Source organism: Hemitrygon akajei, chromosome 22 (assembly GCF_048418815.1).
Source record: "Hemitrygon akajei chromosome 22, sHemAka1.3, whole genome shotgun sequence".
Classification (NCBI taxonomy): domain Eukaryota; kingdom Metazoa; phylum Chordata; class Chondrichthyes; order Myliobatiformes; family Dasyatidae; genus Hemitrygon; species Hemitrygon akajei.
In genome coordinates this window covers 56,060,653-56,084,655 of record NC_133145.1, presented here as the reverse complement: position 1 = coordinate 56,084,655, position 24,003 = coordinate 56,060,653, and the positions used below count along the sequence as shown (strand labels likewise).

The following is a 24,003-nucleotide window of genomic DNA, read 5'->3' as shown; positions in this document are numbered from 1 at the left end:
GATACGTTCCCTAACACTGAACTTTTGAGAGGCTGGAACTTGTGTAAGAGAACTCTCAGCTTTTGCTGATGGAACATTGGTGAAAGAAAACTGGTTTCTTTTTGACGTAATGTCAATAATATATAAATGGAAAATGAAAAATAATTTTTAATAAAAGAAAATCTGAGAAAACACAGGCAGTGCAGTTACAAATTGTCCACAGCTGTCTGTAGTGTGCTGAAGATTGTCAAGATGTACCAGCAAACAGAATGACTGACATTGCGAGCATTAAAATGTGTTAGCGATACAAGGTAGAGAAAACCCCAAACACCAGATTGATGGAACTTGAGAACTAGGAGCAGGATCAGTCCTTTGATCCTGTTCTCCTATAGTTATCATGCAGTAAACAAGGTGCAAGATCAGCCCAGGTAGGTAGGAGCTGCAGGACAGATTCTGGCCCCTCGAGATTGGCGGGGGACCAAATACTTATGATTAGGTGTACAAGATACTAGAAGGCTTAGATTGAGTGGAAAATCAGAGACTGTTTCCAGGGTAGAAATGGCTAGTACAAGGTGTCATAGTTTTAAGGTGACTGAAGGAAAGGTTAGAGAGGGAGGAGGGTGTTAGAGGTAAGTTTGTATTACACAGAGTGGTGAGTACATGGAACAAGTTTTCTCAGGTGTGGCAGTAGAGACAGATGCATTAGTGGCACTTATGAAACTCTTCGGTAGGCATACGGATGAAAGTAAAATGGAGGGCTATGTGGGAGGGAAGGGATTGATTGATCTTGGAGGAGAGTGAAAGGTCGGCATAATATTATGGACTGAAATCCTGTATTGTTCTGTGTTCGAAGACATAGAAGCATAGTTAACAACATGCTAGGTATCATAAAGGAATGAAATAGAAAAAAGATAGCATATGCTGCTCGACACAGTGAAGGCTATGGGCCTGCTGTGCCTGTGTTTGCTTCCAGTCAGGCTGTGACAGTACAGTTAAAAGCTGCATGCATCATGCATTATGGAGAGCTGCTGAGGTAGTTCTAATCACAATAGGCAGGAGAAGTTCAACCCAGCTGATTTACAGTCTATCCTGGATACTCTCAATTATCAACAAAGTGCTGCAAGATGTACAAGATGATGAGGCATACATAGATGGAGTGGATAGTCAGAGACTTTTCCCAAGGCAGACATGCCTAATACGAGGGGGCGTAATCTTATGATGATTGGAGAGACATATAAAGGGGATGTCAGAGGTAAGTTCTTTACACACAGAGTGATGGGTGTGTGGTACACACTGCCAGGTATGGTGGTAGTGTCATACATTAGGGATGATTATCAATTTCTCTTTCCAGTAAACAAATTCCCTCTCTCCTTTCCTCTATTTCCCACTCTGACCACTTACTACTTAACTGCCTATAACTTCCCCTTGGGTCCCCACCTTTTCCTTTCTCCCATGCTCTACTCTCCTCTTCTACCAGATTCTTTCTTCTCTAGTCCTTGACCTTTCCTATCCACCTGGCTTCACCTTTCAGCTAATCTCTTTCCCCTCTCCCTGCCTTTTTATTCTGGCATCTATCCCCGTCCTTCTCATTCCTGAAGAAGGGTCTTGGTTCAAAAAGTAGGTTGTTTATTCCATAGAGCTTCCATAGATGCTGCCTGACCTGCAGAGTTCCTTTGGCGTTTTGTGTGTGCTACATTAGGGACATTTAAGAAACTCTTAGATAGGCACATGGATGATAGAAAAATGAAGGGTTATGAGGGGGCATAGAGTTAGATTGACCTTCAAGTAGGTTAAAAGGTCAACAAAACATCGTGCACTAAAGGGCTTGTATTGTGCTGTAATGTTCTATGTTCTACGTGAACAGCATTGCTACTCAGTACTCATTAATATTCAGTTTGGATAGTTTGAAGGTTGTTCAGCTCCACGTGTCTTTGTACTCTCAGATAAAAGATGTGAATATCAAAGATGATATGAAAATAACTGCTCTTGACATCAAGGTAGCAAATGATGAAATGAGGCATCAAGGAGTCCAAGGAAAACTCACATCAATGTTTTCCACCCGCCACGTGAAAGCATGCACAAAGGAGGGCAGTGCTTGCTGGACGGGATTCATTTCAGCTATTTACTGCAGGCATTCCTGTGTGCAATGTTCTCTGTCAAGTTCACCAATACTTCTTCAGGAGGGTGAACAAATTTGGCACGTCCCTGACAACCCTTTTCAATTATTGTCAGTGCACCATAGAAAGCATTCTGTTTAGATGCATCACAGCTTGGTACGGCAACTGCTCGGCCCGTGACCGCAAGAAACTGCAGAAAGCTGTGGACAAAGCCCAGCCCATCACAGTAACCAGCCTCCCCTCCACCTATACTTCTCGCTGCCTCAGTAAAGCAGCCAGACTAATCGATACCAACCCCATTCCCACCAAGGCATTCTCTCTTCTCTACACTCCCATCAGACAGAAGACACTAGATCACTAAAAGAGATATCATCAGTTGAAGGGCAGATTATAGCTGGTGTTGTAAGACTAGTTAATAGTTCTCGAGTATGTTAAGTTCGTCTCAACCTGGTTATGACGTTCACCCTCATTGTCTACCTGCATTTTCTCTAGCGGTTTTACTTAATTCCGCATTTTGCTATTGTTTTGCCTTGTACTATTTCAAAGCACTGCCTAAATACTCTGCGGGAGTACAGAGTTTGCTCTGCGTATGTCTTCACAGAGACATGGCTCACTGATGGAATTTCGGATGCTGCCATTCAGCTAGACGGGCTCGCCTTGTTTCGTGCGGACAGGGATGCAGCTGTCTCCGGTAAGACTCGCGGTGGTGGTGTGTGTATTTACATCAACACCGAATGGTGTAAGAACTCTGTGCTGGTTTTCAGACACTGCTTATCGCTAGTGGAGTTTGTGGCAGTTAGATGCAGACCATTTTATTTGCCATGGGAATTCACCTCTGTCCTTATATTCGGTGTCTACATTCCCCCCAGTGCTAATGCTAAGGAGGCACTCTGTGAACTGTACGGGGCTATTAGCGAACTGCAGAACGCACACCCTGATGAACTGTTTATTGTCGCCGGTGATTTTAACCATGTGAACCTCAAGTCAGCGCTCCCCAGATTCCATCAGTATGTGGACTTTGCAACGAGAGGGGAGAACACGTTGGACCTTGCTTATACAAACATCCCCGACGCGTACCGGGCAGAGCCCCGCCCCCACCTCGGATACTCAGACCACATCTCTGTTATGCTAATCCCAGCATACAGACCGCTCGTCAGGCGCTCCAGACCAGTTCAGAAGCAGGTGAAAACCTGGCCAGCAGGAGCCATCTCTGCTCTTCAAGACTGCTTTGAGCACACTGACTGGCACATGTTCAGGGAGGCTGCAACCGATGGCGACTCTACCAACTTAGCGGAGTACACAGCATCAGTGACCAGCTACATCAGCAAGTGCATTGATGATGTTTCTCTGTCCAAGACCATCACTATATGCGCTAACCAGAAGCCACAGATGACCGCGGAGGTGCGTGCGCTGCTGAGGACCCATGACTCCGCCTTCAGAGCAGGCGACAAGGCAGCTCTAACAACAGAAAGGGCCAAACTGTCCCGAGCCATCAGAGGGGCAAAGCGTGCACATGCCCAGCTAATCCACAGTCACTTCCAGGACAGCGGTGACACACGGCACATGTGGAAGGGCATCCAGCACATCACCAATTACAGGACAACATCACTTGACTGTGTGGGTGATGCCTCCCTTCCAGATGCGCTGAATAACTTCTACGCCCAGTTTGAGGCGGAAAATGACATGGCAGCGAGGAAGTCCACCCCTCCTACAAATGACCAGGTGCTGTGTCTCTCCGTGGCCGACGTGAGAAGAACCCTGTGCAGGGCCAACCCACGGAAGGCTGCTGGACCAGACAACATCCTTTGTAGAGTGCTCAGAGGATGTGCAGACCAGCTAGCAGATGTTCTCACTGACATCTTCAACATCTCCCTCAGCAGCGCCACTGTTCCAACATGCTTCAAGGCCGCCACCATTGTCCCTGTGCCGCAGAAGTCTTCAGTGTCCTGCCTAAATGACTACCGTCCCGTTGCACTTACATCCATCATCATGAAGTGTTTTGAGAGGCTCATCATGAGGCATATCAAGACCCTGCTGCCCCCCTCACTGGACCCCCTGCAGTTTGTGTACCTTCCCAACCGCTCAACAGATGATGCCACTGCCACCACCCTCCACCTGGCCCTAACCCACCTGGACAAAAAAGACACATACGTTCGGATGCTGTTCATAGACTTCAGTTCAGCATTCAACACAATCATCCCTCAGAAACTGATTGGAAAGCTGAGCCTACTGGGCCTGAACATCTTCCTCTGCAACTGGATCCTAGACTTCCTGACTGGGAGACCTCAGTCAGTCCGAATCGGGAGCAGCATCTCCAACACCATCACACTGAGCACGGGGGCCCCCCGAGGCTGTGTGCTCAGTCCACTGCTGTTCACTCTGCTGACCCACGACTGTGCTGCAACACACAACTCGAACCACATCATCAAGTTTGCCGATGACACGACCGTGGTGGGTCTCATCAGCAAGAACGACGAGTCAGCTTACAGAGAGGAGGTGCAGCAGCTAACGGACTGGTGCAGAGCCAACAACCTGTCTCTTAATGTGAACAAAACAAATGAGATGGTTGTTGATTTCAGGAGGGCAGGAAGTGACCACGCCCTGCTGAACATCGATGGCTCCTCAATAGAGATCGTTAAGAGCACCAAATTTCTCAGTGTTCACCTGGCGGAGAATCTTACCTGGCCCCTCAACACCAGCTCCATAGCAAAGAAAGCCCAGCAGTGTCTCTACTTTCTGTGAAGGCTGAGGAAAGTCCACCTCCTACCCCCCCATCCTCATCACATTTTACAGGGGTTGTATTGAGAGCATCCTGAGCAGCTGCATCACTGCCTGTTTCAGAAATTGCACCATCTCGTATCGCAAGACTCTGCAACAGATGGTGAGGTCAGCTGAGAAGATCATCGGGGTCTCTCTTCCCGCCATCACAGACATTTACACTACACGCTGCATCCGCAAAGGAAACAGCATTATGAAGGACCCCATGCACCCCTCATACAATCTCTTCTCCCTCCTGCCGTCTGGGAAAAGGCTCCGAAGCATTCGGGCTCTCACGACCAGACTATATAACAGTTTCTTCCCCCAAGCTATCAGACTCCTCAATACCCAGAGCCTGGACTGACACCTTGCTCTATTGTCCCGTTTATTATTTATTGTAATGCCTGAACTGTTTTTGTGCACTTTACGCAGTCCAGTGTAGGTCTGTAGTCTAGTGTAGCTTTCTCTATGTTGTTTTTTACATAGTTCAGTGTAGTTTTTGTACTGTGTCATGTAACACCATGGTCCTGAAAAACTTTGTCTCATTTTTACTATGCACTGTACCAGCAGTTATGGTCGAAATGACAATAAAAGTGACTTGACTAATGATTTGATTAATAGAATTGATTTAATAATTTACTGTGAGACAAGCATGCAAGACAGTTTTTTCACTTTTATTCAGTACATGTGACAATATTAACAAATTCTAATTGATTACTGCTTTGTCAATGGCTTTCCTTCCATCAAAGTCTAATGCAAGATCTTTAGTGACAACTAGCTCCTCTTTTCCATTCACAACTCATCAGGCTTGTCCCTGGATGACATACAGGCCTGGCTGGCAAGTGTAAAGTTACACCTTTGCCACACAAGTAAAGCTAAGATTAGAAACGTTAATTTGTCACCAAACAAATTTGTCATATTTCACATACAGTGAAATGTGCTGTTTGTGTCAATGACCAACCTAGTCAAAATTTGTGCTGGGGGCAGCCTACAAGTGTCACCAACATAGCACATCCACAAATTACTAACCCCAACCTGTTTGTTTTTAGAATATGGAAAGAGACTAGAGCACCCAGGGAAAACCCACACAGTCATGGAGAGAATGTACAAACTCTTTACAGACAACAGTGGAAATTGATGACACTGTAAAGCCTTACGCTACCGTGCCACCCTATACCAAGAACAACTCTAATAACAGAAGGCCTAACCAGGCATTCAACAGTGCTGTCACTGTGGAATATATTATTAATCCTTACTGGAGTAGTCATACAAATACCATAGTTGCAGGAGCAGTACAGACACTGATTATTCTGCAGAAAATCTCCCAGCTTCTCAAAATCTCTCCAGCAATGACGTATATTTCCCATGAATGAAATAAAAGATGTGACAGAACATGGAAAACACATGATTAGTCCTGATATAAGATCTCAGCCCAAATGCTGTTTATTCCCCTCCATAGGGGATATGTTGAGTTTCTCCAGCATTTTGTGTGTGTTGCTCAAAATTTCCAGCATCTGCAGCATCTCTTGTGTTTATGATACGGAGAATTTCAGGAGCAGAGAATTGAGGAACAAATCATTATTTCAGCTCTTTTTCTTACGACGTTATCACCGTATTTTTCAGATATGTTGACATCACGGATTTGGATAATAAAGACTTTAAAGACTTATGGATTTAACATTTCCCACTTTGGTAAAATTGGGAGAAATCTGGGTCCTGCTCTGCAATTAGTCAATAGCTTAATTCAATCACAGGATCACATTGTTTTTACATGTTCGATTTAAGAAAACGTCAATTTGTTGGTGACACTGGAGAAGGAACTAATCATGATGCAATTGCAAACAGGATACTTTAATGCTGAATCGAACTCAATTAACCAGGATAGGTTAAGTTTGATAATTTAGCTTTGAAACTGTTGATGAAAACATCTGAACATCATTAGAGAAGATGCTCAATTAGCTACAAGGCTCCAAAACAGTAACACGAAAATGAAGCAGGGAGAGACATATTCATATAAGTGGAGCAACAAACTTGTGCAGGAAAGGGGAGTGTAAACCAAGGGAAGATGAACCTTCGTACTTCATAATTAGTTGATGGAAGTTACAGGCTGTGTATACAGAATGAGCACTAATATGACAGATTATAGATCTTCTTGTGTTGGTTGGCCCTGTACTTTGTTCATGGCACAACAACTTGCAAGTCCAAAGAGTTTAACACATTGTGAGACATTAAAGGCACAAACAAATGTTAGGAAAATTGACACCCAGCAATCTACAACAGGAGCTACTGGATCGAGACCCCGAGTGGGAGCTTCGTAGTTTTGGCTGGCAAACCTACTAGTGGAATCTCATTATGTAGTCTTTATCCCTACTATTGTACTGATGTGCATTTATCAGGTACTGAATCAAAAATCTTCCAAGAGGACCACAACTTTGTTGTAGGGTTTAGAGGCTTATGCGCCTCAATGACCAGGAGAGCTATGTTGGCTGAAGTCAGGGCTTTATGCATTGGTTCTTGGTAGGGTCACCAAAGTTGAACAGGTCAAAGAGTAAAAGCCAGACTAAGTGCAGTCCAACAGTCATCCAGGTTCAGCTCAGATCAAAAGAAATACATGCAATTATGTTCCATCTCCAAGGACTTGATACAACGAGCAGCTAATGATACCAATACAAAGATGGGTTAGCTTTACATCAAATGTAAATGAAATGAAGAAGAGGCACAGCACATCCCTTTTAGTATTCTCTTCACCAAATATCACAATGGTTCAATGAAAATTATTTCTGCCATGGACAGTCCCAAGCCTGGATGCGAAAGGAGGAGGGTTGGGCATGGGGCATAGCAACATCATCCTGTAAGAAAACAGTGCTACAGAAATGCCAACAGAAGATCCAAATACTTCATCCCTGAGGAGGAAGGATCTTCAAAGACTGGCTACACTGGCAGACAATTTGAAAGACTTGTCCTGGATAGGGTACTCTGGTGAGTTGCTGTAGGGGTGATGGGCTTAATAAGAAGAAATTAAAATTGGGCATGTGTTTGAAATCTGTTATACATACTCTGCACTTTGCATTCATCAGAGTACTAATAAACAATTTTTGTCCTCAAGTGGAACAACATTAACAACGTTGCATTAAATGGAAGCTGTAGGAAGGCTACTTGGGTGGAAACAAATAAATCCACCGCCAGAGATCAGATTCCACAGTACCCAAAGAAACACGATTTATTTGGTTGAGGAACTTGCTCAACACTGATGAATCTTTAGTGGACTGAACACATGTTGATACTGAAGGCTATTTAGGGAGTATTCTGGAATTCTGTGAATATAGCAGATATTAATGTGAATATTCTTAATGTAAATTGCAAGCAGTAAATTGATGTTAAAAACACACCTTTGCAAATAAACAATACTGCAGTGTAGCATAGACCAAGAGATATGGTTTGCAAAATAGTGTATGCATCATCCAACTTTAAGACAATGGGGTTGTGTCAATTGGCCTGCATCAATCCAGGGTTTGAGTAATGGGTTTAAGTAAATTGCATCATTGCAAATGAGTTATAGGAAGCTTGCAGACTAAACTGATACTATCAGTTAGTTCTATTCAATAGTTGGGCATTTGGATCTCTGATGTCAGAAGCTTTTAGAATATTTGTGTTAATTTGTTTTTCTCAGCAAAGGTGCTTAAACTTTCTGAGGTGTCTTACTACAATGGGCTCCCACTGTAAATATACATCTCAAAGGAACCATTTGTCAGCCCAAAGAATTGAAGTAAACAATGTCATTGTAACTATTGAAATTGCATTGAATCATCTGTTACCTTTGACCTTAAAAGTTTAACATTGTGATGTACTTTGAGTTTGTGAGCCTTTACCGAGAGTCTCCAGAAGAATGTCCGCATGTTGTGATAAGTAGAAGTTCCTATATCTCCAGCTTCAGAGTCTCTCAAGTGACTTTGATCACAGTCACTTCAGGCTATATTAAAAACTATTGCTAATCAGAAATGGCCATATTAGTGTTAACTGTAAAATCTTCAGTCATCTTGTGGGTTTTCTTTAAGACAGTAAAATAGTTGACAGTTTACAGCCATTAAGGAGTGGCATTGGGGGCAGTATGATGCAGTGTCCAGGCTGGAGTTGATGCTAATACTCCCCCTTCCCCCCCAATACCACCACCTCCCCCAGTGTTTGTTCGGCAGAAAACAAGCTCTGTTGGGGTCATCTGCAGATTTCAGCAGCTTTAGATGGTTTGAGTTTGGTCTCTTATTGAGTGGCCGCATCTTTCTATCGTATACGTGCTACGTGTGCTTTGTGCTGTGTGTGACAGTTGGTACTGTGCTTTGCATCTTGACCCCAGAGTAACGCTGTCTCGTTTGGCTGTATTAATGAGTATTCATGTATGGTTGAATGACCAATAAACTTGAATTGAATAACAGTAGAATTGGTTTATAACATCACCTTGGGGCCTTTGAGAATCAAAAGAAAGTTGCCTTTTACTTTGAAAATTGTCACTCAAGTGATTTCACTGATTTACAACAGAGACACAAGTGACTGCAGATGCTGCAATTTGTAGCAACAAAATTCTGCTTGATCTCTTGAGTTTCTGCTGCAGAATATTTGTTCCTCACTGATTTGTAATCTCAGATTCTCTTCAAAAGGTATAGTTATAACTCAACTTCAGATAACGCTGATTTAATGGAGTTCATTGCCACAAATGGCTGTAGAGGCCAAGTTATTAGATATGTTTTAAACAGAGCTTGATAGATTCTTCATTAGTAGGGGTGTCAAAAATTACAGGGAGAAGGTGGAAGAATGAGGTTCAGAGGGATAATAAATCAGCCAAGATGGAATGGCAGTGCAGACTCAATGGGCTGAATGGCATAATTCTGCTCCTACATTTTATAGTCTTATGGTCTAAAATTCCTGTACCAGGCATTACTATTGTTCTGTGACATAATGAACCCCATGGTGGTATAGCAATTAGTGTGACGCTATTACAGCTCAGGGCAAAGGAGTTCTGAGTTCAATCCTGGTGTACTCTGTAAGGAGTTCGCATGTCCTCCCTATGAATTAATACACACAAAATGCTGGTGGAACGCAGCAGGCCAGGCAGCAAGGGTCTCGGCCCGAAACGTCGACAGTGCTTCTCCCAATAGTTGCTGCCTGGCCTGCTGCGTTCCACCAGCATTTTGTGTGTGTTGCTTGAATTTCCAGCATCTGCAGATTTCCTCGTGTTTGCTCCCTATGAATTAAGTGGGTTTCCTCCAGGTGCTTCGGTTTCTTCCCACAGTCCAAAGACATACCAATTAGTAGATTAACTGGTCATTGCAAATTGCCCCATGACTAAGCTAGGGTTAAACTGGTGGTGACAAAAGGGCATATAAAAAATTAAAAAATAATAATTTATTCAATTTAAGATTTTCCAGTTAATTGCTAAGTACATACAGCATGTCTGCTAACCATCATTAACTACAAATTAAAAATTTACAATTGGAATAATTATTGCCTGAGCTGTGGGTTCTTTGCTGATAATTTGACAGGAGTTAATTCATTTAATCAGATGTTGAATTGCAACCTTGATGAAGGTTGGTAAATTAAGTTAATATTGACTAGTTGTTAGGCCAAGACATTGTCAGGACTCATTCATCACTCAATCACATTTGATTCCATTGCAAGGAGGGAATTCAAGGTTTTGATCACAAGAAGTGATCTCTCTTTCACTCAGAAGGCCAGTCCTTTTACAACTGGAGCCAGCAGACAGAGCTATCTTAGTTGAGCAACAATGTGAACAAACTAGAGAAAAAAAAACAGTTAAAGGCACAAAGTGGACATCTGAAATAAAACTGTAAGACCATAACCCCATAACGTATGGCAGCAGAATTAGACCATTTAGCCCATCGAGTCTGTTCCACCATTTGATCATGGGTAACTGCAATGCCCTTCTCCAGTGTTCCCCCTTTAATGTTCGATGCCCTTACTAATAAACCTACCAGCCTTCACCTCCACAACTGTCTGTGGCAATAAATTAAACAGATTCACTGGACTCTGGCTAAAGAATATCCTCATCTCTGTTTGAAGTGGATGTCCTTCCATTCTGAGATTGTGCCCTCTGATCTAGACCCTTCCCCTATTGGAAACATCCTCTCCACATCCAGTTTATTTAGGGCTTTCAATATATGGTAGGTTTCAATAAAAACCCTCCTCAGTCCTCTAAACTCAGACAAGGAGAGCCATCAAGGCCCAGAACCATTGAACGCGCCTCATGCATTAACCCTTTCATTTCCAGAATCATTCTTGTGAACTTCCTCTGGATACCTTTCCAATGCCAGCACATCCTTTCTTAGATATTGGGGCAAAAACTATTCAAAATATTTTAAGACACAATATACTGGAAATCTAAAGCAACATACACAAAATGTTGTTGGTACTCAACAAATCAGAAAGGCAGCATCTTTGGAGTGGAGAATCCTGAAGAAAGGTCTCGGTCTGAAACATTGACTGCTTATTTCCCCTCCATAGATGCTGCTTGATTTGCTGAGTTCCTCCAGCATTTTGTGCAGAATATTCCAAACAAGGTCTGACTAACGCTTTTTAAAGCTTCAACATTACATCTTTGCTTTTATATTCTATTCCTCTCAAAATGAATGCTAACTCTGCAATTGCCTTCTTCTCAGGATCAGAATACACCCTATCCTCGTTATATGCGCCTTCACACAATGCAGATTCACAGTTATGCGTCGAACCTATTTCTACCAACTTCTCCTTCTATGCATCCAAAACTCACAGTTACGCAAGGCTGCTGGGATGCGAAGCACTGCTTTCCCCCCAATACAAGTCACTTGCGCACGCCTCACAGTCTCACTCCCTCCAGTCTCGCATTGGTTTCGGCAGCGTGTGGATGTGCGATCTTGCACTCTTAAACTTCTGTTGTTATTACCTACAGTGCACTGATTTTATGCTTGAAATATTTAACTATGACTCTCTTAGTTTACCATTCACTAAACCCCCATGCTCTTAAGGGTTTGGGTAAGAATATGCTTCCTGTCCACTGGGCAGCTAACAAGAAAGCACGGGTCACTGGTCAAATCTTTGAAGATTGGTTTGTTAATCATTTTGCTGCTGCTGGGAACAGAATCTTGCCTTTAAAGTTCTTTTGTTGCTTGACAATGTGCCAGTCCATCCTAAACATTTGGATAGCATTCATCCTAACATAACAGTACGTTTCCTGCCGCCTAACACAGCATCGTTGATTCAACCACTCGACCAAGGTGTGATATCCACATTCAAGGCTTATATTTTACGGCGAGCTATCTCTCAGATGCTGTAAGCAACAGACGATTTTGAAAATCCCGGAGTTTACCAACAGTGAGGGAATGGTGGAAGTCCTTCAACATCAGACATGCCATCAACAACATTGATGAATCCTGGAAAGAGGTCAGGTCTTCCACTCTCAATGGAGCGTGGGAATCAATTTGGGCGGAGTGTGTGCACACCCTCAAGAGGTTTCCTGCCTTCACTGCAGCCATCTAGGATTGTGTGGTCCTGGGCTATAAAATTGGTGGGGAAGGATTCTCAGATCTTGAGACTGCTGACGTGGTAGAACTCTTGGATTCTCATGATGAAGAATTAAGTATGGATGACCTTCTGTGTTTAACTCGGACTGAAGGTGTTAACGATGAAGAAGAAAATGTCGAGTTGCAGGTGAAGGATTTTATGGTGAAGCAACTGGCTGAATTTTTTAAGGCTGCGGAACACTTGGCACAAATGGTGATGGACATGGACCCAAGTTTAGAATGGAGTCAGCATTTCAGTCGTTCCCTGCCGTCGACCCTTCTTCCCTACAAGCAAATTTATGCTGAAAAACAAAATGCTGCCAAGCAAACAACCCTCACCACTTTCTTCAAACTGGTATCATCTCCTGCTGCCGGCAGTACTGAGAGTTCTTTGAGTTTTCCTTCACCCCTTGCTGTGCTTGATATGATCCTGATGACCACAACCATCCATCCACCTTATCCACGTAGAGCTGCCCGACACCACAACAACCACTCATCTCCCGGAATCAATACACCCGCCACTGTTGGTGAGTACTGTACACCCTAGTATGTTACTTCCTATGATTTATTACACTGAACATGACCTTAAATTGATGAAATATAATACGAATGTTGCCTTGTGGTACTGCTTTTGTGTCGTATTGGAATGAAAATGTGAATAAATTACAGATAAAACATATTTAGGAAGCCCTCCGGAACGCATCCCTATTTTCTCCATTTAAATAGTTATTCACATTATGCATTTTCCATACTGCGAGGAACGTATCCCCCTGCCTATAACGAGGATAGAGTGTAGGTAGAAAAGACTCAGCAGGGCAGAATGTACTTGTAGGGAATGAAACAGATTAGGTAATATTTCAGCCTGATAACCTTTACGGATTATACCGAGACTTCCTACAGATATTGGACTAAGCTTCACATGACTAGCTTCTACCTGACATCAAAGTTGCAGGCCATAGGAAAGCCTTACAGACAATGGCTAAAGGAGTCCAAAGCACGGACGTTTTCAGTTGGCAGAGATTGCATTTCTTCAAATAATGAGCAGAGTTTAACATTTATATAATGGACACATTCAAACAAGAGAGAAAAAATGAAACAAAGATGACTTCTATTATTCAAGGCTGAGATAAAATGAAAGATTTACAGATTGGAGAAATGTTCTTGGAGAAAAGGTAGGGGTGGGGGGGAATCCAGAATATACTTTAATTAAATTATGAGCAGTTTCTGGGAAGAAAACAGTAAACTTAGATGATAGATCTTTTCTTCTTGCTAGGAGTTACTGATGTATAAGAAATCTTGGGAACTATTAAGGGTGATGAAGGACAACTAATGTGGAACTGAGGATCTTTTGGAGGATTTCAAAAGGATAAATCACTGACTGGAGTCATCAGAATCAGAATCAGATGTATTATCACTGACATATGCAGTGAAGTATGTTGATTTGCAGCAACAGTACAGTGCAATACATCAAAAAACACTTCAAGTTACAGTAAGAAATCTACAATCTAAGTAAGTAATGCAAACACAGAGAGAAAAATAGTGAAAAAGGTAGTAATGAGAAGAGGGCATGTCCTGGATGGTGAGTGTCAACGATGGATGCTGCCTTCTTGAGGCATCGTCTTTTGAAGGTGTCCTTGATGGTGGGGAGGCTACTGCCCATGATGGAGTTGATTGAGTTTTCCCTCCTGGTCCCCTCCCTTCTCAGCTAACTGCTGGTGAATTAAATCTGATACTGTACGCCTTTTGAAGATGTCCTTGATGATGGCTGATGCTTCCCTACTATGGGGATGGGATATCGCTATCCTCCATCATGAAGTAAGAACCCCCTTGCAAAGTTATTTGACATAAACAACAAATAGTGGACCTTTCATACATCTGATGGCGGAGGGGAAGAAGCTGTTCCTAAGACGTTGAGTGTGTGTCTTCAGGCTCCTGTACCTCCTCTCTGAAGGTATAATAAGAAGAGGGCATGTTCTTCTTCGCCTTCCTCCACCTTTGTACTCTGACTTCTCATCTCCTTTTCCAGTCCCGATGAAGGGTTTCGGCCCGAAACGTCGACCGATAACTCTTTTCCATACATGCTGCTTGGCCTGCTGAGTTCTTCCAGCATTTTGTGTGTATTGCTTTGATTTCCAGCATCTGCAGATTTTCTCTCGTTGAGACAGTGGAATAGGCCATTCCCCACACACCAGCTATCAATCTTCTGACGGGGAATGAATTGCTTTGCCACTGCAGATATTTCTAGCATTAGCAACAGATGTCTTCATTACAATGTGAATTAGCTGGGTCCTGGATTTCCCCATATTACTTCATTCTCTATATTATACTGGTGTGAAGGACACAAACCACTTAGGGCGGTTTTCTAAAATTGTTTTCAAGATTTAAACCTGAGAACATAGTTCATTGGAAAGAAAAAGAAGCTACCACAGCAGGAGATAAGCAATATATCTAAGTAAATTTTGAGTTAATGCAATTGGAGTCAATGCAATCAATGTAACTGATTACAAACCATTACTAGGTGTAAATTAAGCTGCAAGGTTTTCAAGGTTAAAAGAAATATCAGAAAGGAAGCTCTTCTGTGCTCGCTTGATGGTACTTTGTACCAGATGTTCACTCACTTCAGCATACTGATAGCTAGTTTGATTTGCTAATAAGTAAATCAGAAATCAATATTAATTAGTAAGTGGTTATGTACCTTCATCACTGGCTGTGCAAAATATTTTGCACTCCAATCACAGAACCCCGTTTGCATAGTTGCAGATATAAAACTTTTGTGTCCAACTCCATCCTCTGAATCTTCAACAGTCTGAAACAAAAAACAAGTTTTAATACCATTTCATACTTGCGGTAGCATATTTGTCCTGCCGGACTTTACAACTGGACTTTCTCATTTTGACAAATTATGTTTATCTTCAAACCGCTGACAAGGTTCTTGGTATGCTATAAAGGGCTAGTGAGGCATCAGCAATACTTCTGTGTAGGATGGGAACTTGGAAGCACTCATCGAGCTCTGATATTCTCTAGTTTTAAGTGGGCCAAGTTTGAAGAGGCCTGTGAGTTTAACTTACATCACTCAATTGCAAATATCTGTACTCCAATTAACTTACATCTGAAAAATATATTATATGAACATACTACATGGTATGAAGAAGATGCCAAAGTTTGCTATGTTCTAACAGAAAGGCTGAGACTCTTCCCGAAACATCGGGTCTTTATTCCTCCACATACATGTTACCCGACCTGCTGAGTTCCTCTAACATTTTGTGTGTGCTACTCTAGATTTCTGTCGTCTGCAGAATCTCTGGTGTCATCCTCACAGCATTTCTCAAACCCGTGACCTTTGCCTCTAAGTGAGCCAGGATTATAGAATTCAGAAGAATGAGGGGTGACCTAATTGAAACCTATCGAATGTTGTAAGGCCTTGATAGAGTGGATGTGGAGAGGATGTTTCCTACGGTGGGAGAGTCTAGGATGAGAGGACAGAGTCTCAGAATACAGGGGCATCCTTTTAGAATGGGGCTGAGGAGGAATTTCTTTAACCAGAGAGTGGTGAATCTGTGGAATTTGTTGCCACAGGCAGCTGTGGAGGACAAGTCTTCATGTATATTTAAAGCAGAGACTGATAGATTCTATATTGGTCAGGGTATGAAGGGATACTGGGGGAACGCAGGAGGTTGGGGCTGAGAGGAAAAAATGGATCAGCCATGATGAAATGACGAAGCATACTTGATGGGCCAAATGGCCTAATTTTGCTCCTACATTTTATGGTCTTATAACTGTGCATGGATACACCACCAGCTGTAGGCTCCCCTCCCAGTCTAAGACCCTCCTGTCTTGGCAGTATATAGGTGTCGCCCACTTTACGAATGTTCGCTTTACGCCACTTCGCTTTTACAAAAGACCTACATTAGTAACCTGCTTTTCCATTACATAGAGGATTTTCACTTAAAAAAATCTTTCCCATATAAATTAATGGTTCTTCACTTTACGTCATTTCAGCTTAAGAAAGGTTTCATAGGCATGCTCTACATTTGTAAAGGGGGGGGGGGGGGGGGGAAGAGAACACCTGTACTGCTATTCCTTCTCACTGGTTCTAAAAGCAGGTTTTCCAATCAAAACAGACCCTCACAAAATTCCCTTTTGGCTTAATTGAAACCACACACCAAAGGCAGAAACCTGTGGAGTAATTTGATTCTCAAAATATTCACATGGATGACACAAAAATGAAAGGTTGTAAGAATGCCTGAGCTGAAGAAATATAAAGATTGGATCAGAGGTGCTGCTCACTTACAACAGGAGCAGAGCTGGATCACTAAAATACCGGTACATGGAATCCGCTGACAGTGATTTCAAGTCACACTTTTCATTTACATTGAAATTTCACAGAACTCAAGGTGCTGTACAAATTGGTCTGGAATTTACTAAAGATCCACCTACTTCAATTGCTATAACATTACCCAGCTTTTCCCCCTCGCTCAGCCCATCTGTTTTTGTCATGTGGAGGCTCAACTATTCCAGTGCTTCCTTGACTTGTCTCCAATCTTCTATAAACTGGAATTAGTCCATAACGCTGCTTTTCTCACCCAAATCTGCACCGTATCAACTGATATCTTGGTGCCAATGCCAAGGATTGAGGCCCGAATCAGAAGTACACAAGTTGAACCTCAGGTCTGAGATTCTCTGAGAGTCTGCTGGGGTAGTTGAAAGTCCGAATGGGAGGCTGGAGAGTCAAGAAAGTGGCCTGCCTTCGGGTTAGAGGACTGAGTATGTGTGCGGGCAGGAGGGAGGAACAGGGCTTATTTTGCTGTAGTTTTACGTTGTTCTGCGTGGCATGCTACATTGGCAATGGAATGTGTGGCGATACTTGCAGACTGCCCCTAGCATATTCTCAGGTCTGTTAACACAAACAACACATTTCACCGTATCTTCAGATGTATGTGTTAAATGGACTTGAAACTTGAATTTTGTTCATTGTCCTGTGTTGGCTCTACCACCAAGAACTTTATGTTCCTCTAATGCTGCCTTCCATGCACTTCAAAACCTCATTAATCCGCTGTCATTTCAGCTCTTTCATCCTCTAAAAACACATGTCTTCAACTAAGCCTTCATTGCTCCCACTAATATTTCTCTCTTTGGTGGTGTCATTTCATTCAGTAAAATAATGGTGGCATAGTAGCGTAGAGGTTAGTGCACGCTTTGTAGCGCCAGCCACAAAATCCATCAGGATTCAATTCCCGCTGCTATCTGTAAGGAGTTTGTACATTCTCCCTGTGATAGTGTGAGCTTCCTCCCACATCCTAAAAAAGGCATACAGGTTAGGGCAAGTAAACTGTGGGCCTGCTATGTTGACGGCAGATGCATAGTGACTCTTGAGGGCTGGCCCCAGCACATCCTGGATTGTGTTGGCCATTGACGCCAAATGACGCATTTCACCGTATGTTTCAATATTTCAATGTACATGTGACAAATAAAGCTAATTTAACCTCATAAATTATTTCAACATTTTAAATAATTTCTCTGTAACCTGCTTCTGCCCCACAAGTCCTCTGGATTGCTTCTCCTTGAGTGCTTCTCATCTTAACTATTTCACCACTGAACTGTCTGAATCTCTGTAAATCCCTCTCTAAAATTCACATCTACATTTTAAGATGCTCCTTAAAACCACTCTCTGATCAAATCTTTGATCATCTATCACACATTTTCAATTTCTTTTGATTGGTATTAACCCGATTAAGTGTTCTGGAACATTTCACCTTAAACTACAACATGAGAAAAAGAGCTAGCAGCAGAATTTGTGTTATTTTCTATCTGACAGATTTCTTACCTGATCTGGCCCCTTATCAAACATTTTCCGTGTTCTGGAAAACTGGTGAGAATGTGGAGTATATGGTACACCGACGGTGGGAATAATTCCTTGTCGCGACGCTGATGAGATATCCCTGGGTCCGGCCTGTTTGCTCACGTCGTTGGTTAAGCTCGAACTGCTTGTGCTGGGTATAGGAGGTGAACCCCTGGGACAGAAAATCAAATGTAAAATTCAGACAAAGTGATAATATTAATACCCTTGCTACCTGGAATAGGTGGCAAGGTGGAGATACATCTACTCGCATGGACGGCTTTGGTAATAAACCCCCAGGAAAACTCCGAGGCTGGAGTTCCCAGTGCAGTCCATGTTGAGTTCAACGCTGACTGGTAACTTCTGCGATGCTACTGTATCAGTCTCTGCCGCCCCTCTGGATTCCTCAGCTGTATGGAGAGGGGGAAGCTGGGCACGGGCAACAGCATGCTCTCCATATCAAACTGGCCTGGCTTGAGTACCGACTTGCTTATCACATAGACAGCAAGGACACAATATCCATGGTCGTCCCTGACCAATGGAGGGGCTCAAACTTTGACCATCTTCTTCTCTCTCCACAACTCTAATTTTTCTGTCATTCACAAACTTACCAATCAGGCTATCTACATTTTTGACCAAGTGATTCATTCATTTATTCATTTAAGCGTGGTGAAATGGAGATATGTTTCTACCTAAAGATGTGTAAGGCACTCCTTCCCTTCGCTAGCCTGCAGGTCACCCTTCGGAAAGATGTAGCACCTGCTTAGCACAAAACACCCCCACCCCCACCAATCAGGGTCACTTGAAGCCATGGGAGCAGGTGCTAGAAGATCATATGAGCAGCTGCCATATGTCACAAGTCCAGGTTATGCAACCACTGATGCCAGGGAGACAATCACTGAATCATATTGGCTGGGGTCACTCGTCTTGTAAAGACACTGCCCAGAAGACGGCAATGGTAATCCACTTCTGTAGAAAAATTTTGCCAAGAACAATCATGGTCATGAGGTCATGATTGCCCACATCATACGATACAGTACTTGATGATGATGACTACTTAGAAACAAATGACAGCACTTTATAAAAGGATTTAAAAATGAAGAGAAAACTGCATAATTGACTAGTCAATTAGTTACAGTCGGAAGGGGTAAATTATTGGAGTTAGTTTTGCAGAATAAAACTTCACTTAGGAAGTCACAGATTAATCGGAGATAATCAGCGTAGGAGAAGGTCATATCTGTTTAACAAATGAATCTTCTTGTGCAAAGATGGGACAAGGAATCTTAATGAAAGCAGTGTAATTGATGGTACCACCTGAATTCTAGCAAGTCATTTTAGGTAAGCTACTCATAAAGGTAAAAACCAGTTAGTCCAAGGGAGAATATTGAATTGATCTGAAATAATCTCAGTGGGAGAAAGCAAAGGGTAGGTGTTTTGTAACTGGCAAATACAATTGCATACTTTCCCTTGCCTCTGTGTACATACCGATAAATGAAAAGTAAATTTAGAGGCATGATAAAGAAGGTTGTAGATGATTCAAAAGTGCTGATCATGAAGAGCCAAGATTTAGATTATGATGTAATAGTGGCCAAAGGAATTAGGGTAAAGGATGAACTGAAGGAAATTTATATTAGGCAAGGAACGGTGTTGGATAGACTGTTGAGTCTGAAGGCTGATAAGTCCTCGGGACCTGATGGTCTGCATCCCAGGGTACTTAAAGAGGTGGCTCTAGAAATCGTGGACGCATTGGTAATCATTTTCCAATGTTCTATAGATTCAGGAACAGTTCCTGCTGATTGGAGGGTGGCTAATGTTGTCCCACTTTTCAAGAAAGGAGGAAGAGAGAAAACAGGGAATTATAGACCGGTTAGCCTGGCGTCAGTGGTGAGAAAGATGCTGGAGTCAATTATAAAAGAGGAAATTACGACACATTTGGATAGCAGTAGAAGGATCAGTCCGAGTCAGCATGGATTTATGAAGGGAAAATCATGCTTGACTAATCTTCTGGAGTTTTTTGAGGATGTAACTATGAAAATGGACAAGGGAGAGCCAGTGGATGTAGTGTACCTGAACTTCCAGAAAGCTTTTGATAAAGTCCCACATAGGAGATTAGTGGGCAAAATTAGGGCACATGGTATTGGGGGCAGAGTACTGACATGGATTGAAAATTGGCTGGCTGACAGGAAACAAAGAGTAGTGATTAACGGGTCCCTTTCGGAATGGCAGGCTGTGATCAGTAGGGTACCGCAAGGTTCGGTGCTGGGACCGCAGCTGTTTACAATATACATTAATGATTTAGATGAAGGGATTAAAAGTAACATTAGCAAATTTGCTGATGACACAAAGCTGGGTGGCAGTGTGAAATGTCAGGAGGATGTTATGAGAATGCAGGGTAACTTGGACAGGTTGGGTGAGTGGGCAAATGTATGGCAGATGCCGTTTAATGTGGATAAATGTGAGGTTATCCACTTTGGTGGCAAGAACAGGAAGGCAGATTACTATCTAAATGGAGTCAAGTTAGGAAAAGGGGAAGTACAATGAGATCTAGGTGTTCTTGTACATCAGTCAATGAAAGTAAGCATGCAGGTACAGCAGGCAGTGAAGAAAGCTAATGGCATGCTGGCCTTTATAACAAGAGGAATTGAGTATAGGAGTAAAGAGGTCCTTCTGCAGCTGTACAGGGCCCTGGTGAGACCCCACCTGGAGTATTGTGTGCAGTTTTGGTCTCCAAATTTGAGGAAGGACATTCTTGCTATTGAGGGAGTGCAGTGTTGGTTCACAAGGTTAATTCCCAGAATGGCGGGACTGTCATATGTTGAAAGATTGGAGCGACTGGGCTTGTATACACTGGAATTTAGAAGGATGAGAGGGGATCTGATTGAAACATATTAAGATTATTAAGGGATTGGACACACTGGAGGCAGGAAGCATGTTCCCGCTGATGGGTGAGTCCAGAACTAGAGGCCACAGTTTAAGAATAAGGGGTAGGCCATTTAGAACAGATGCGGAAAAACTTTTTCACCCAGAGAGTGGTGGATATGTGGAATGCTCTGCCCCAGAAGGCAGTGAAGGCCAAGTCTCTGGATGCATTCAAGAGAGAGTTAGAGCGAGCTCTTATAGATAGCGGAGTCAAGGGATACGGGGAGAGGGCAGGAACGGGGTACTGATTGTGTATGATCAGCCATGATCACAGTGAATGGTGGTGCTGGCTAGAAGGGCCGAATGGCCTACTCTTGCACCTACTGTCTATTGTCTATTGATATAGATGCCTTCCTTATTTGGACAGAGAAAATAGGAAACAATTTAATCCAGAGAAGTACGAGGTAAAAATCCAGAGTAGAATGGTGACCAAAAGCTGTGGAGAAACAAGGGACTTTTGAGTATATGTCCATTGATTCTTAAAGAAACCAAGATAGTTTAATAAAATGGTTAGAGACATATAGGATGCCTTTCTGTGAGCTGACAGGCAGAACATAACAGGGAAGATATAATGATTGAATTGTAAGGATGAGTTAGACCACAGCTACACTACTGTATAAAGTTCTGGTCACATTACACCGAAGTAGCATTTGTACTGGAGAGGTCGCAGAAGAGATTTATGAGGATTTTGCCAGGACTAGAAAGATAACTGGATAGGGTAGTGTTGGCTGTTAAATCGGAGAAGATTTAATTATGTTGTAGAAAGTTATGAGTGGGCTAGATGGAGTAAAAAAGGCTCAGTAAACTTAGTAAATTTCAAGGCACTTATAGAAAAAGCCGGGAAAGACCAGGAATAGAGGTCAAAATTACAGGAAAACCAATTTCATTAAAATTAGAACCTGGCATTGGTAGAGTATACCTTCCAGGTAAGTCTACATCCACACAGAGGGAAGCATTCAAAAGTCAAATTGTGAATGTTCAGAACAACATGACCCTACAGGAGTGAAAGCTAAGGGTGACAAATACAGGGAATCCTAGATATCCAGGAATACTGAAGGTTGAACTGGAGAAAAGGGAAACATTTTGCAGGCCTTCCCCCATCTTCATTTCTCCATGCCTGCAAAATATTTCCCATTTCTCTTACTCAATCTAACCTTTCCCTTCCATTGAACCCCCCATTTTTCTATCATCCATGTGCCTATATAAAAGTTTCTTAAATGGTAGCTACCTCTACCACCACCCCAGGTAGGGTGTTCCATACATCCTCCACTCTGTGTAAAAAAAAACTACTTCTGACATCCCCCTTGAATTTCCTTCAATCACCTTAAGATAATACCCTTTTCAAATGCCCCTCATGTATCTGCTTTTACCACCAACCCCTGCAGTGCATTCCATGCACTTACTGCTCTGTTTAAAAACCTACCTATACTTTGCTCCAATCACCTTAAAATTTGTCCTCTCAGATTAGCCATGGAAAATGTCTCTGTCCATCCACTCTACCTATACAACTTCTACACCTCTATGAAGTCACCTCACATCCTCCTTCACTCTAAAGAGAAAACCCCTAGCTTGTTCAACCTGTCCTTATAAGACATGCTTTCTAATCCAGGCAGCACCTTGGTAAATCTCTGCGCCCTCTCTAACGATTCCACATCCTTTTCATACTAAGATAACTGGAAGCAAAATCAAAGGTGGAAGTTTCGTGAATAAGGTCAATGCTTTAGTATATAAATATCCATGGCCATATAAACTTTAACTCTTGCTGCTATGGGAAGGAAGGGGAGAATTCTGGCTGAGAATTTTACTTCACTAATGAAGGACTGGATGGCTGGAGGTTGGTGAATGTGGTTGTCCTTTTCCATAAGGGCAACAGGAAAAAGTCAGGCCTGTGAGATGTATCAGTAATAGTGGAGGTTAATGTAGATTCAAAGAACGGAAACAATGCTTTTTCGTATTGGGCTAAGGCTATGAGCTCCAATAGCAAGTGACCAAAGAACGTGATTACTCTGCTTATGTGAGCTGGATGTGATGCTGGATGCTCCCACTGAAAGGGTAACGTGTGAGCAAAGTTCCATGAAGTTTACTGTATAAGAAGTTTGGTTAGTTTTGCTGTCAGTCCTGAATATTTTTTCTATTTTAACAATCATTTCATGTAAGTAAAACTTGTGAAGACATGAAATAGACTTTAGAAGTTAAATTCAAGTCAGTGAACAAAGGAGATATTTATATTTGTGGCACAAATAATTCTTGGCAACTAATATGGCACTGCTTGGATAAAAAGTGATGGAAGAATTACACCAACAAAAGATCTGATGCAGTTTATAGCTCCTCAATCGTGTGTTTACATCAGAGACTTACATGCATTATAGATACTTAAGTGAAATGGTTGCTATGTCAGCAACAGAAAAACTCAATGAAAATCAAAAAGCTGCAGATGCTGGAAATCTGAAACAAAAGCAAAGTACTGGCTTTTAATGAAGAATCTCTGATAAGAAATGCTAACACTTGTTTTTCTCTCCACAGATGCAGCCTGACCAGCTGAGCGTTTCCAATATATTCTGTTTTTGAAACTTTATTTGGTTCAAGAATGGCAAACTTCCAATTTATCCCACTGGTGCAAGATTAGGGGATGCTTTGGAGATTTCTTTTTCATTCAATCGTACAGAAGAAATATACAAAACCTTCAACACTGCCCGCCAAATTCCTGCAAATCTTAATGTGGTGGACACATGCTTATTAAAATACACTGAAATGAAATTTGGGCTTCCAGGGTAGTGTTGTGGTTAGCACGATGCTGTTACAGCCTGGGGTGTCAGAATTAAGAATTTAATTCCAGCATCCCAGTTTG

At 42.4% G+C, this 24,003-nt stretch overlaps 1 protein-coding gene across 1 annotated transcript in view; it reads right to left on the bottom strand.

Moving 5' to 3' along the window:
* rptor (regulatory associated protein of MTOR, complex 1) overlaps positions 1–24,003 on the bottom strand; it is a 483,948-nt gene that overhangs the window by 92,358 nt on the left and 367,587 nt on the right. Inside the window, exons 23-24 of the mRNA XM_073026287.1 lie at positions 18,225–18,411; positions 15,096–15,206 (exon numbers count right to left, since the gene is read on the bottom strand). Of these exons, the coding sequence (XP_072882388.1) occupies positions 15,096–15,206; positions 18,225–18,411 (298 nt within the window). The remainder of the gene's footprint in view (positions 1–15,095; positions 15,207–18,224; positions 18,412–24,003) is intronic.